The 14,583-nt window shown below is 40.0% G+C and overlaps 1 protein-coding gene across 3 annotated transcripts in view; it reads left to right on the forward strand.

The window, feature by feature from the left end:
• Positions 1 to 14,583, forward strand: part of btk (Bruton agammaglobulinemia tyrosine kinase) — a 124,805-nt gene that overhangs the window by 50,009 nt on the left and 60,213 nt on the right. For all 3 annotated transcript variants that reach the window (XM_048544452.2, XM_048544454.2, XM_059651516.1), the window contains one exon: positions 689 to 793. In XM_048544452.2, the coding sequence (XP_048400409.1) occupies positions 689 to 793 (105 nt within the window). The remainder of the gene's footprint in view (positions 1 to 688; positions 794 to 14,583) is intronic.

The following is a 14,583-nucleotide window of genomic DNA, read 5'->3' on the forward strand; positions in this document are numbered from 1 at the left end:
ATATCCTCAGGAGTGGATCTGGCCAGATACCCTCTTTGGTCATCAGGGATCAATTTCCCAAAGCAGCGTCCAGAACCTCAATAACATGAAAAAGGGGTTAAATATTCATTTGACACAACTGTCTACCCAAGGAAATTTATCAGAGGCCTGAAAAAGGTCTGAAAGGGCTAATACTGAGGAATGCCACTTTCATAATACCATATGGAGTTGTGAGCAAACAGTTTAGAAATTCGAAGGAACCAGTATCTGTTTCTCTGGAATAAAGTCTATCATCTCCAATGTAACCTGTAACTAGTTGCAAACATACAACAAAATATATCTTGTTAAATACAAGAGAATCTCACAGTTAACCAGGAAGTGATTTTCCTTTCCCACATTAGGCAAAGCAATGTACTGCTAAGGGGCGCAGCATAGAATGATTTGTATCTCAGTTATTTGCATGTGTTGGATAGATATACTGATGAGGAGAGAATGTATCCATGACACTGGTCCTAATTCAACAAATTTTTGCTCGGTTCACTGCAGGAGAATGTCACTGATCTGAAGTAATATCAATTCTCCAAGCCAAGGGAAAACCTGAAGCAACCTGCACTAGTAGGCAGGGTTTGAAGCTTCAGGAAAGAGGAGCGAGTCATCACCTTAGGGCGAGGGCGATGCATGAATTTAATTGAATCTATTTTCTTTTCAGAAACGTGGGTGCAAGAAAGGGTCAATCGAGATGGAAAAAGTCAAGTGTGTGGAAAGAGTAACTGCTGAGGATAACTGTCCCCTGGACAGGCAGTATCCATTCCAGGTGAGTGCCTGACTGGGGAGAAATAGAGCAGAGCAACTCTGAGATGTGAAAGTACCATTCAATCCTCAAGCTAGCAGGAAGATCAAGGTCAGAGGGCAGAATGTCAATAATATACAGGACATCACACAAAGAAAAAGGGAGAAGATCCAAAATGGGAAGAACAGTGCTATAACTGCAAGTAGCTGCATCACTTTACACACAAGAGTTTAGCAGGAAAGAAGCAAAACAAGGCTTTAAAGGTGCTGCTGGAGAGATGTAGGAGGATGATTCTGATTAATCATTCCACATCATTCAGAAGAATTCTTGGGTCTAAAAGGTGATCAATGGTATGTCACTGTTTGAGTGGTAACTACAGAAAGAGAGCACCAAGTGAATGTAAAGTGTCAGATTGACACTAGTGCTTCATGCAACTTCCTGAGCTTCGGTGACCTGTGCAAAGTGGCTCAACAGGGTAATCTGAAGATTATGTCCGTACTGTGAGATTGATTGATTGATTTGATTTATTATCGTGTATACAGTGAAAAGCTTTGTTTGCAAGCAGTACAGGCTGATCATTGTAAGCAAGGACATACTGCTTATGATGTACTTAGACAGAGTGGGGCATACAGGTCACAGTGCACAGGAACTGTGTAAAGCAAGGTCAGCATTTACAATATTGAAGATATGGTGGAACGATTCTCATCCACAGAGTTCAAATGAAGCTTAGAGCCCAAAGTAAAAGGGAAGAATTAAGATTTGGAGCTCCAGATATTAAATAAATGTTGAGTAAAATGCACTTACTTCAGCTGAGGCAAATCTAAGGCTTGCACTAATAAGCAGGGCTGGCTTTTGAGGTGTTCTAAATGTCCCTCCCTCAGAAGCAGGAGTCCTGGGTACAAGTCCCACTTGCTCCAGTGATGAATAGTAACATCTCTGACTAAATTGATTTATTTTTAAAAAGAAACTACATGTGTCAGAAGAGACAGCATTTCACAGAGCACTAACCCACAGGCTGCTAACAGATCCTTGAAGATTACAAAAATGTTGTTGCAGACCTTGGTTATTTGCCCGGTGAATATCATCTCAAAGTGATTAACATGTGAGACCAACTCAGAATCTGTCAGCTTCCCTCACGTCTAGCCTAAAAAGCACGATAGAGTAAATGGCAGCTCCACTAACCAAGGAGGTGCTAAAACATGGAATGAAAGGAAAGAAGACCATGAAATTATTTTTTTAAGGAGCTGGCTGCTGTTGATGAGCAAGTGAAAGTAAATGAAGGAGTCAATATAGATCTGCAGAAGAAAAACTGAGACCAAAATAAGAATGAAACAAGAAGAAAAAGGTGCAATTGAAGATGCCTCAACTTAAGAATATAGGTCACTTTCCAGCATTATTGCCCATCCTTAGTTGCCCTTGAAAAGGTGGTGATGAGCTGCCTTCTTGAACTGCTGCAGTCCACCTGCTGTACATAAACCCACAATGCTGTTAGGGAGGGAGTTCCAGGATTTTAACCCAGTGAGAAGTGAAGAAAGAGTGATATATTTTCAAGTCAAGATGGTGGGTGGCTTGTAGGGGAACTTGCATGTGGTGGAGTTCCTATATATCTGCTACCTTTATCTTTCCAGATGGTAGAGGTGTTGGTTTGTAAGATGTTGTATAGGGACCCTTGGTAAATTTCAGCAGTGCATCCTATAGATAGTACACACTGCTGCCACTAAGAGTTGATGGTGGAGAGAGTTGATGTTGGTGGATATGGTGCCAATCAAGTGGGCTGCTTTATCCTGGATGGTGAAAAACATCTTGAGGGTTGTCGGAGTCATACCCATCTAGGTAATTGGAGAGTATTCAATCACACTCCTGACTTGTACCTTGCAGATGGTAGTCACACTTCACGGATTCAGGAGTTCAGTTACTTGCTACAGGATTCCTCGCCTCTGACCTTCTCTTATAGCTATTGCATTTGTATGCCTGTCCAGTTCAGTTTCAGGTCAATGGTAACTCCAAAGCTATCAATATTGGGTAATTCTGTGAATGTCCAGCATTGTTGACTAGATTAGTCCTTATTAGAGATGGCCATTGCCTAGCTATTGTGTGGCATGAATGTTACTTGCAACTTATCAGTTTAAGCTTGTATTCTGTCCAGGTCATGTTACATTTAAACACGGACTTCTTCAGTATCTGAGGAGTCGCAAATGGTGCAGTTGGTGACGAACATCCCCACTTCTGATCTTATGACAGAGGGAAGGTCATTGATGAAGCAGCGAAAGACAATTGGACCTAGGATGCGACACTGAGGAATTCCTGTCGAGATGTTCTAGACCGAAGATTATTTTCCCTGCAGTATCAAAGGCTGAGGGGTAACCTAGTAGAGGTTCATAAAATCATAAAGGGCATGAATAGAGTAAATAGACAAGGTCTTTTCCCTGGGGTGGGGGAGTCAAAAACTAGAGGACATAGATTTCACTGAGAAGAGAAAGATATAAAAAGGCACCTAAGGGGCAACTTTTTTACACAGAGGGTGGTGAGTATAGGGGATGACCTGCCTGAGGATGGAGTGGAGGCTGGCACAATTACAACATTTCGAAGGCACCTGGATGAATAGGAATAGGAAGGGCTTAGAGGAATATGGGCCAAATGCTGGCAAATGGGACTAGATATATTTATGATATCTGGTCAGCATGTATGAGTTGGATCAAAGTGTCTGTTTCCATGCTGTACATCTCTATGACTCTATGACTGACCTCCAACAACTACAATATTCTCTTTATGAACCAGATATGACTTTAGTTAGTCGAGAGATTTTCTGATGAATTCCTTTTGCCTAGGATGGCTTGATGTCACACTTGGTTAACTCAGACCTTGAGGTCTAGGGCTGCCACTCACCTCATCTCTGGAATTCAGCTTTTTTGTCTATGTCTTTACCAAGGCTGTAATGAGGTCAGAAGCTGAGACACCCTGGCAGAACCCAAACTCAGCACCACTGAGCAGGTTATTGTTCAGCAGATGATGCTTAATAGCACTGTTGTGACCCCCTTCCATCACTTTACTAATGATTGAGAGTTAACTGATGAGGTGTTAATTGGCCATGTTGGATTTGTCCTGCTTTTTAAGTACTGGGACAATTTTCCACATTGTCAGTGGATGACACTGTTGTAACTGTACTGGAAGAAGTTGGCTAGTGGGTGGTAATTTGTGTCTTCAGCCATTTCCTGATTGTGTTGAGTGAACTCTATTCCACTTAAAGCAAAAGCATTTTGCCTGGATTGTAGTCAGAGGAGAGTCAGAGTAGAGATGCAGTGACCAGCAGATGTGAAAGCAGTGTAAGCATTTGTTGGATTTGTCAATGATTTAGGAACGTTATTTTTGAATTTGTTCTCAGAAAGTGATCTTCTTTGCAAGGTTCCTACTAATAATACAGGTGCTATTAAGTCAATGATGAAGTTACCTTGCAGTGTGATGCCATTAAAACGGGACTTGGATAGTCCTTATTCAACAAGGAACTCCATTTGCAGTTACGTAAGGGAAATTAATGCAAGCTGAACTGGGCCATGTTCAGATTGAGAAAGAATGCTTGGCTAGTCTCTCGCTTTGTCAGCATTTTAATCAATACCTGTTGGGAGAGACGAAGTGACAGTGAGTCTGACCACAAGCCACTTCAAAGCATATGCCACAAACCATTTCAAGTACATGAAAGAGCCTTCAAAGAAAGTTATTTTGCTCTGAGCTATCATATAGAAGTGATGTAAAATGAAGAGGAAGAGATGAAGAGGGATAACAAGTTGTACAGCTGGTTGGCACAGCAGGCCAAGCAGCATCAGAGGAGCAAGAAAGCTGATGTTTCAGGCCTAGACCCTTCTTCAGAGATGTACATTGTCAATCCACTGTCAAAGACAATACTTCCTATTAAGAAAGTTGACGATGCTCCAACAGAATGTAAAATAATCTAGACTGAACAGGAAGTACCAGTTTGCCAAGCTCAGGTAGTCAGTAACACAGGGACATTGAAAGACAATGTTTTGAACAAATAAAATGACTTCTACAACTCTCCAAGTGCTGCAGAAAGTCGTGATGAAAGGATAGGGGACACATGCATTGTTATAACAGAATGTTGGACATAATGTAATAAAAAGGTAGCTCAAGGTGGCACCTAGTAAAAGGAAATAGGGCATCGTCTCTAAAGAGATGATAAAGAGATGCTGAAGTGCATCTGTATAAAAACAAAATCAGTGCATTGAATACAGGGTTTGGGAGGGTATGTTGCAGCTGTGCAGGACATTGATAAGGCCACTATTTTTTGGAATACTGCATTCAATTCTGGTCTCCCTGGTTAATGAAATATATTATTAAACTTTAAAGGGTTCAGAAAAAACTTCCAATGATGTTTCCAAAGTTAGATGATTTGAGCTATAGGGAACGGCTGAATAGGCAGGGGCTATTTTCCCTGGAGTGATGGATGCTGGGGGGTGACCTTATAGAGGTTTATAAAATCATGAGGGGCATGGATGGAATGAATAGTCAAGGCCTTTCCCCCAAGGTAGGGGGAGTCCAAAACTACAGCGCAAAGATTTAAGGGGAGAGGGGAAAAAAATTTTAGGAACCTGGGGGCAACTTTTTCTCACAGTGGGTTGTGTGTGTATGGAATGATCTGACAGAGGGTGTAGTGGAGGCTGGTATAATCACAACATTTAAAAGGCATCTTGAAGGGTATACGAATTAAAAGGGTTTAGAGGGCTATGGGTCAAATGCTGGCAAATGGGACTGGATTAATTTAGGGTATCTTGTTTGTATGGATGAGTTAGACCAAAGGATCCGTTTCCATACGGTACATCTCTATGATGATGACTAAGTGTTCAAGGAACTGGATCAAGTTGAGAAAGGCAAGAGACCTGCTCTACTAATGAAACATGAAAACAAAATCCAGGAACACAGCCACCATTTCCATACTATTAATGAGTTCCAAGTTCAGCAAGCTCAAGAGCCACAGGTAACACATGACAGCACAGCAGATTATGAATGAAGCTGGTAGCTGACCACTTCATTCTCACAGGAACTGATTATCTTGTCACAGTAGCTTTCTGCTTTGACTAATTGTAGGTGGACCAGTTTACTTTAATAACTACCACTTAAATTGATAAATTCTAAAAGCACACCGGTGATTTCAGAATTCTCCTCATTGTGCTATTTGACAATGGACCCAAAGTTCAGTTGCTTCATGAAAAATTAGGAAATTCAACAGGATACATCATTCCCACACTATCCCAAGGCAAATGGAAAAGCTGAGGGGGCAGTGAAAATCACTAAAGGATCCATAAAGAAATGAAGCAAATCCAGCAAAGAGTTGTACAAAGTGTCATTAAATGGAGAACCACATCTTGCAAAGACATGAAGATTAGCCCAGTCCAAAGACTAATGTCACACTGCACCTATGCCATTCTTGCAAAAGTGAGAAACTAGAGGAGTTGGAAGCTGTAGTAGGCATGATTGGTGACTTAATGTGAAATGATAGTAAGCCAAATTTCACTTTGATAAAACTGCCTGATCATTGCCAGACCTGAATATTAATGAGCCAGTCACACTGTAAACTCTCAATGAGAATCAGCCTATGTGACAATTTGGGAACTCTACACAGCAGTTGTTACCTTTATTATGCATAGTGAATGTGTACAACCACATATATTTGTTGGAACCATAGACATCTACATACAACGAGAAAATCTTTTCTCACACTGCAGTCAGATGATCAGGAAAATGTAATCTCACCAATTGCATAGAGTATAGAACAACCTCACTTCCAGGATCCACTGCTCCTTAGCAATGGAAATGAATAAGCAACATCAATTATGCTGGCAGCAGCACCTAGCACTGGCAATGACATGCCTTGGAGAAGGAAGACAACCCTAGAAATGAACAAAGTCTTGTAAACATCCTCTGGGCCTGCAATGCCAGCACATTCTTCCTTTTAGAGACAAGACTCAAAACTTCATCACAATGTTCCAAATGTGATCTGACTAAAGCGTTGTACAGCCTTAGCAGTACATCACTACTCTTGCATTCAAGCCCTCTCAAAATTAATTTTAACATTGCACTTGCCTTCCTAACTGCCAGCAGAACCTGCATCTTAACAATAAGAGAATCCTAAACCAGTCCCTTTGTGCTTCAGTTTCCCTAAGTGTTTCCTCATTTAGGAAATAGTCTATGCCTCTATTCTTCCTGTCACAATGAGTAACCTCAAGCATTCCCATATGGTATTCCATCTGCCGCTTCTTTCTGGACTCTTGTAGGCTGTCCACATCCTTCTGCAGCCTCCCTGCCTCTTCAACACTACCTGCCCCTTCACCTGTCTTTGTGTCATCTGCAAACTGAGAAACAATATCCTCAGTTCCTTTGTCCAGATTGTTAATGTATAATGAATAGTTGTGGTTTTAACCCAGACCCCTATTCTAAATAGAGCATGGCAGATCATAAACTAGAAGGAAATAAATGATGACTGGGAAGAGAGCTTGTATAATACAATATATGGTGTGTCAGCACCATTCCTTCTACCAGCCTCCCTTTTATGTGTTTGATCATTCACTGTCCTTTGGCCAACTGGTCAATTAACAGCCACTTAAAATGCCTCATCCTGCCAGGTGCTGCTTTTTCAGCTGGAGTAGTGTAGCCTAGCAGGCATTATTTTATCAGTGGAGCAGGTCTCAGAGAAAGGAGTGTGAAGGAGGGGCATATCTCATGGGCATCCTGCACAATTGGAGTTACAACCATGCCTCAATTCCTACCCTCACACAGGGTCAGACCCTACCCCATAATCCACATCTCGTGCTTTCTCAAACTGAGCAACGCACCACCCCCCCACCCCCAACTCTTACACCTCACTGAGGACTGCTCACCAGTTCATGTCTAGACACCCTGCCAGTCTGGCCTCCACTCACTCCTCTCCTTTGGGATTAGTTTGGCACTAATGACTGTTTGGTTAGGGAATATCCTCTGGATTACATTTCCTAATGGCCTTTCCTGTGGCAGCATAGGAAACCTCACCATCCCAAAAAATCCGGCCCCAAGTTTATTTCATCTGTCATCATTCAGTTAACTCTCTAAATGCTGGGAGCATTTTAATCACCTAGCATTATTTGAATGGCAGTCTTCAGGCTACTGATTGTGATCCGGCAATCCAGATGCTTTTAGATTTCTAAAATAAATCAGAAAGTACGGAAAAGATCACGACATCATTTGTTATGTAGAGAAACAGGATTAATGTCTAAGCTCAGTGACAGTCCAGCTGTTTCCCTTTCCACAAATGCTGTCAGGATTGCTGAGTATTTTGTTTCAGATTTCCACCAATTGCAATTTTTAAAAAAAATTTTTGAGTTCTACAGTATAACTTCAGTCCTCTATTGGACTGTCAGCTGGGAAAATGGGGCCAAGTGACTGGAGTAAGATTGGAACCCGGCTCCCTTGTAATTTTGACTTGAGAATGATCTGCAGCTAATGCTGATCCAGCAAGAGCTGTAGGTAGCTTTGGGAAAGAACTGTAGGAAAGGTGGTCAGCAGGGAGCACTAGAGGTTCAAAGATGAGGTAAAGTGGAAAATAACACTTGAGTGTCACCAAGCTTGGGCTCTAAGTCTATGCTAAGCTTGAACACCTCAAATGTGGCAGGAAAAGGAGATTGAGAGGTCTGGAACTCCACAATAAGCAGAAGGAGTTCGGGATTTGAAGAAACTTTGAGTCTGAAATTCATCTAAATGAAGAGGTGAAAACTAGGAAGACTGTAGGAGAGGAGAAATTGAAGCTGAGGAAGTACAATAGAGGAAAGTTGAGTGGATCAATGAGTGAAACAGAGAGGAAAGTGAAACAGAAAGAGACTAGAGGCTACAAGTGATGGACGCGTTGTTAATACAATGTCTAAAATCAACCATATTGACCAAACATTTCTCTGTACCTCAGTAATCAAGCTGCTCTCTGTTTTAGATGTTGGGCTTTTAAGATAACCAACATGCTAAATGTAAACAAAACGGGAAATGAAAGTCCCATTTGTAATTTTGACTGCCTCCTATTTGAAATCAGCCACTGAATCATGGAAAGATTCATTCTTGCAGTGAATATCCACTTTATATTGAGACTGCAAAATGAATCTCCTCAGTGAGAAATGATTTAAAAGCATTTTTTCACGTGTCCAACCCAGCGGTGAAATCCTTCAAAAAGTGAATTCTCACCTAGATTCTCAAATATAGTGAGTAATTTGCCCTTCACCAGCTACTGCCTGACTGAAGGCGAGACCAGTATTGACTCTTTACAGAGAGGCAGCTCCTTTGAAAACAGATCCAGTAAAAAACTGACCTGCAGCATTCTAATTTCAAGAACTGACACCATTCAGAATAACTCAATTTTTAGTTAATTCATTGACACCAAACTGATGATGAAGAGACATAGGTTCAGCTGGAGGAGAACAGTATGAAGGACATATGTCAGAGAAGATTGGCTCAGTTGATTGCTCAGACTGAGGAAGACAGGCAGAATCTTCTCCTGCTTTTGGCTTCAGTAAGTGGTAACCCTGGTTACAAGGGCCAAGTTGTGCAGGACAAGCACATCTGGAACACAGGACCATAACATGGCTGGATTATGTTGTAGCACAGTGTTTCTGAGGGTGCAGCTGCAGTACGCCAGCATGAAACAGAAGGGCAGGTTGAGCAATAGTTCTGTCATGCTGCTGTTTTATTCATTGGATCCTGGAAAGAAAGATGCTGCTAGGTTCATTCTGGATGGCATAGTGGTGGCCTTTCAACTCATCAAGGCCATGTCTCTCTGTAAAGTAACTCAGTGTGTCTCACATCCCAAATCCACACTGGCCTTGAACCAACGCCCCCACCCCCAAATTCCCAGTTTGAAATGTCCATCCAGTTTCCTTTACAAATCATGTATAGGCTCAAATAACGCTTTTTCAATGGATTGTACTTTTGTTGTCTATTTTTAATCATTTCTTCAGATGTTTGCCAGTGTTTTATTTACCTCCATAGTTTTCAATGAGAAATCCCTATCATAGGAGTGCCACCATCTGTAATTTCTCCATCGAGCCACTCAACATCCTGAATTTAAAATATTTTCCCATTCCTTCAGTTTCATTGGGTCAAAATTCTGGAATTCCTTCCCTAATAACATTGTGGCTCTACCTACAGCTCAACAATTGCAGCAGTTCAAGAAGACAGCTCACCACCCCCTTCTTCAGTGCAATGAGCGGTGAGCAATAAATGATGGCAGATGCCCACATCCTGTGAAAGAATAAAAACCAAGTTTATTTACCCAATAAAATTTTGCCACTTCTCCCCTTGTACATACGCAACTGGATTTCCTTACAATTAAGATTGTTTCGTACTTGAGCCTGTCACTTTCAAACCCACCATGAAATCTATTTGCACATTATTATGACTCCTTTTTCTCCAAGAGGATTCACTGTGAGATTACTAATTATACCTGCATAGTTGCACAACACTAGCTCTGAAAAAGCTCTCTCATTAATTGGTTCCACAAATTCCAGGAAGAAAAAACATTCTTCAATCTTATCTTTCAGGTTACTATTGCTAATTTGATTGTTCCAGGCTCATCAAAATTAAAGACCTTTGCATTTATTACAGTGCCTTACAATCTCCAATTACTCCTTGCTTAATCTTCACTGCAACAGCACAGAATACAATAGAATAGTAATTTATGGTCACATGTATTTTTGCAAAAAAATAGTGAGAAGTATTTAAATTCCCATTAATGCCTATATTAATAACAGAAATCATGTATTACCAAAGTATACCTATTGGTAATTGATTTTTAAACCGCAACAATTTCTTGCTTCCGAAATCCGTGTAAATTTCTTTTTATCAATGCTATATTTGCACTATGTATTTCCCATTACATAATTGCCCCCTCAATGTATGGCCATCTTTACTCTTCACTTCCTTGTTTTGAAATTGTGGGTGTGGGATTTCCTTCATTATCGCAAATAATTTGCCTCAATCTTTTGAATCAGTGAAGACCATGTCAGATAGGCAAATTTACCTTTACGTTGCAACTTTCATGACCTCAGTCAGGACATTAATAAGTACATTTGCAACCAATCAGATATTATAAAAAGTGTTTTGCAGTTGCAAAGTGGAAATCATGACTGCGAAGGGTTCACCCAAACCCATCACCCACTGCGTAGTATCTGAAACAGTGCTGCAGTCCCTTAGAATGCCCTTGGGTTTCTGGATTGAATTTGAAACCTTCTGACACAGATAAGAGAGCCACAACTGAACAAAGGGTGCTGTATTTGCAAATTTTAATCAAAATGAGAGGTTGGTAGGAATGGTTTTAATCCCAGTTTTAATCCCAGCTTTCAAATCAATCTTTACTTCCTGCTTCATGGACACTGGAGAAGTTAAAACATGGAACCAGGAATTGGAAAGACTGAACAAATATTTTGCATCATTCTTCACTGTGAAGGGCACTAATACTGTTCTACAAGTTCTAAATCAAAGGACTAAACAGCACGGGTGATGATAACTAACTAAGAGATAAAGTATGAGATAGCGGATGCACTGATAGCAACCTTACAGAAATTCATAGATTCTGGAAAGTCTCAAAGGATCAAAACACTTATTCAAACAGGGAGATAAAATAAAAAGGTAACTACAGACCAGTTAGCTTAACATCCATTATTGGGAAACTGTTAGGTTTAATAACATAGCATTTTGAAACACATAATATAATCAACCAGTGTCAGAATGGCTTCAAGAAGGGGAAATCATGCTTGACAAATTTATTAGAATTCAAGATGAGATAACAAGCAAGATAGATAAAAGGGAGCCTATAGATGTGAAATATTTGGATTTCTAAAAGGAATTTAACAAGGTACCATACATTAATGCTGCTTGATAAGATGTAATGTATTAGCATGGATAGAGGATTGACTAAATAATACAAACATGGATAGGTGAGTTAATTGTGGATGTGGACAATTTCAAAGTTAATGGGGTTGATGTCAAAGGCTACAAAGAAGGAAATGTTTCCACTTGGGGTTCACCAATAGTAAGAAGCTGGACCTGGGTGTTTTTCACCCATTGGAAAGTGAAAGGGGGCAGAAATGGGTTCTATGACACGTCAGGGTAACGTACAAACTGATAGTAAAGGCTCTTACATCCAAGCACACCTCATCCACCAGTTGCCCTCTTTCCACTGTTGATCTTACTTTGTTAAAAAGTTATATTAGTTTTTTGTCCCCTTTCATAGACTCATGAGTGTTCCTGATCAAATCATATTTGTACAATATCCTACGATCACCTTCTTAAATGCTGGATTCCAACATCTGCCCTATGACAATTGTTAAGCATATAGTTTGCTGTCTGCCTCCCTCCTTTCTTGCATAAAGGTGTTACATTTGCTTTTCCCAATCCTCTGGAATCCAAGGAATTTTATAAGATTATAACCAAAGTGTGGATTTTCTGCTCCATGACTTGTTTTAAGACCCAAAGATGCAGATCATCCGGTCCCAACCAAGACCAAACCAAACCACTTTCCCAATTACTTCCTAGTATCAATACCAAGTGAATCTCCATTCCCATTCTTTCCCTATAACTCAATTTATGCTGAAAGTCCATTTGTTCTCCACAGTCCTGTATTGGTCTCAAACTACTCCCCATTCTCTTCCTGCTTTAAACCCTGGAGAATCCGTAAACCAAAGTAACCACATTTATTGATTAACACTCAAAAAGAGAAACTACCAATAAGATTTCACCTTTTGAAATTTGTGCACTAGTTTAAAACAGAACTAATGCAAGTCAAATCTGAATTAACAGGTTTATGGTGGGTGCAGGTTATAAATGATACATTGAAAAATAGATATAAAAAAGGACTCCCTGCTCAAATATGGCACCACCTCACTTCAGTTTTTCCAACTCTGTATTCAGAATCTTAAAAAAAATCACTAGGTTAGGCCAGTATTTATTATCCATCCCTAACTGCCCAGTAGGCAGTTAAGAGTCAACACATATTAGACTCTTAATTCCTGATATTTTTAAAACTTGAATTCAATTTCCACCATCTGCCATAGTGGGATTTAAACCCGGGGCCCCAGAACATTACTTGGGTCTCTGAGTTAATAACACAGTGATAATGCCACTAGATGATCTCAGGGAAATTGCAGGATCTCTCACTTTTCTCACTCAAGGCTTTGGTCCTTGAAGCAATATAGCTCCACTCAGTCTAATTTTCCCCAGGGATAGTCATCCCCAGACAGCATGCTCCTTTACTAAAGCTTGTTAGGAAATCTGGTCAAATCTACAAAACGTAAGCATAATTTGCATATGTGCCCAATTTACCATCTTGGTTCCAACCATATCTGTAATTTTCTGTTCCTTTTTAACTGTATTATGCACACAGTTCCTTGTAAATGTGGCTCTCCATTCTGTCCATTTAAATTCTTCTTTTTGCCTTCCCATTCAGTTTCTGTACCTTAAATTCCTTCCTAATGTACTGTTTTCAAGTCGAGTCTTAGGTCATGTACTATAAAGGTCCCTTTCAAACATACTTAAAAACATTTACAGATTCTACAGACATCTTACAGAAATTAGAACTTTTCCTTATTATCTTGCTTTCTTTAAAATAGTCGTTACATGTAGATCTGTATCAATTTCAAACTAATCTTATTGCTCTATTGTCCTGTAGATATAGAACATAGAACATAGAACATTTCAGCACAGTACAGGCCCTTCGGCCCTCGATGTTGTGCCGACCTGTCATACCAATCTGAAGCCCATCTAACCTGCACTATTCCATGTACGTCCATATGCTTGTCCAATGACGACTTAAATGTACTTAAAGTTGGCAAATCTACTACCGTTGCAGGCAAAGCGTTCCATTCCCTTACTACTCCATGAGTAAAGAAACTACCTCTGACATCTGTCCGAACTACCTCTGACATCTGTCAGATGACGATCAATCTCAGACTAATCACACTGCACCATTCTTTCACTGATGCTTTGTATGAATCTAAGATTAATTTCAATTGCCCATATCTCTTCCTTTATATTTGCAACTACCTTTGTCCCATCAACAAATTTGGATGCATCACTCTCTGCTACTTTTCCAAAGTCATTAATACAAATTGTAAATTATTGAGGTCAGGCATTGGTCCTTGTGGCACTCGACTGGTTAGTGGATACCAAATTGAAGATGTAGTGTTTATCCCTACGCTCTGCTTGTTAATCATTAATAAATCCAGTATCCATGCTAATATATTGTCTCCACTTCCATGAATCTCATCTTGAGTCTTAGCTTTTTCCGTGGCAACGTAATGAATGTCTTTCAGAAATCTAATAAATTATATATAATGGTGTCCTTTATCTAACTTATTCTCTAATTTTTGAATTAAATCTTCAAAAAGACAGTAATAAATTTTCCAAACACAGTAGTTCATTTGTAAAACTATGACGATTCAATCTCTTTATACCATAATTTCCCAAGAGGATTGATAATAGTTTCCAGTGTTTTCCCAATGATTACAAAGAGCAAATAATAAAGAGCTAAGAACAATACAGCACAGGACCAGACCCTTTGGCCCTCCAAGCTTATGCCAACACATTTTGCCCTTCCATACTAAAACAGTCTTCACTTACATGATCCGTATCCCTCTTTTCCTTTCCTTTTCTTGTATTCGTCCATGTGCTTCGTGAATGCTGCTATTATGCCTGCATTCACTACCTCCTCTGGCAACAGGTACTCATTGCCCTGTTTGTGAAAAACCTGTCTTTTAAAATAAAACCTCTTTTCAGCTTCCCCTCTCACATCTTGA

The sequence above is a fragment of the Stegostoma tigrinum genome, chromosome 15 (genome assembly GCF_030684315.1).
Source record: "Stegostoma tigrinum isolate sSteTig4 chromosome 15, sSteTig4.hap1, whole genome shotgun sequence".
NCBI classification, from domain to species: Eukaryota; Metazoa; Chordata; class Chondrichthyes; order Orectolobiformes; family Stegostomatidae; genus Stegostoma; species Stegostoma tigrinum.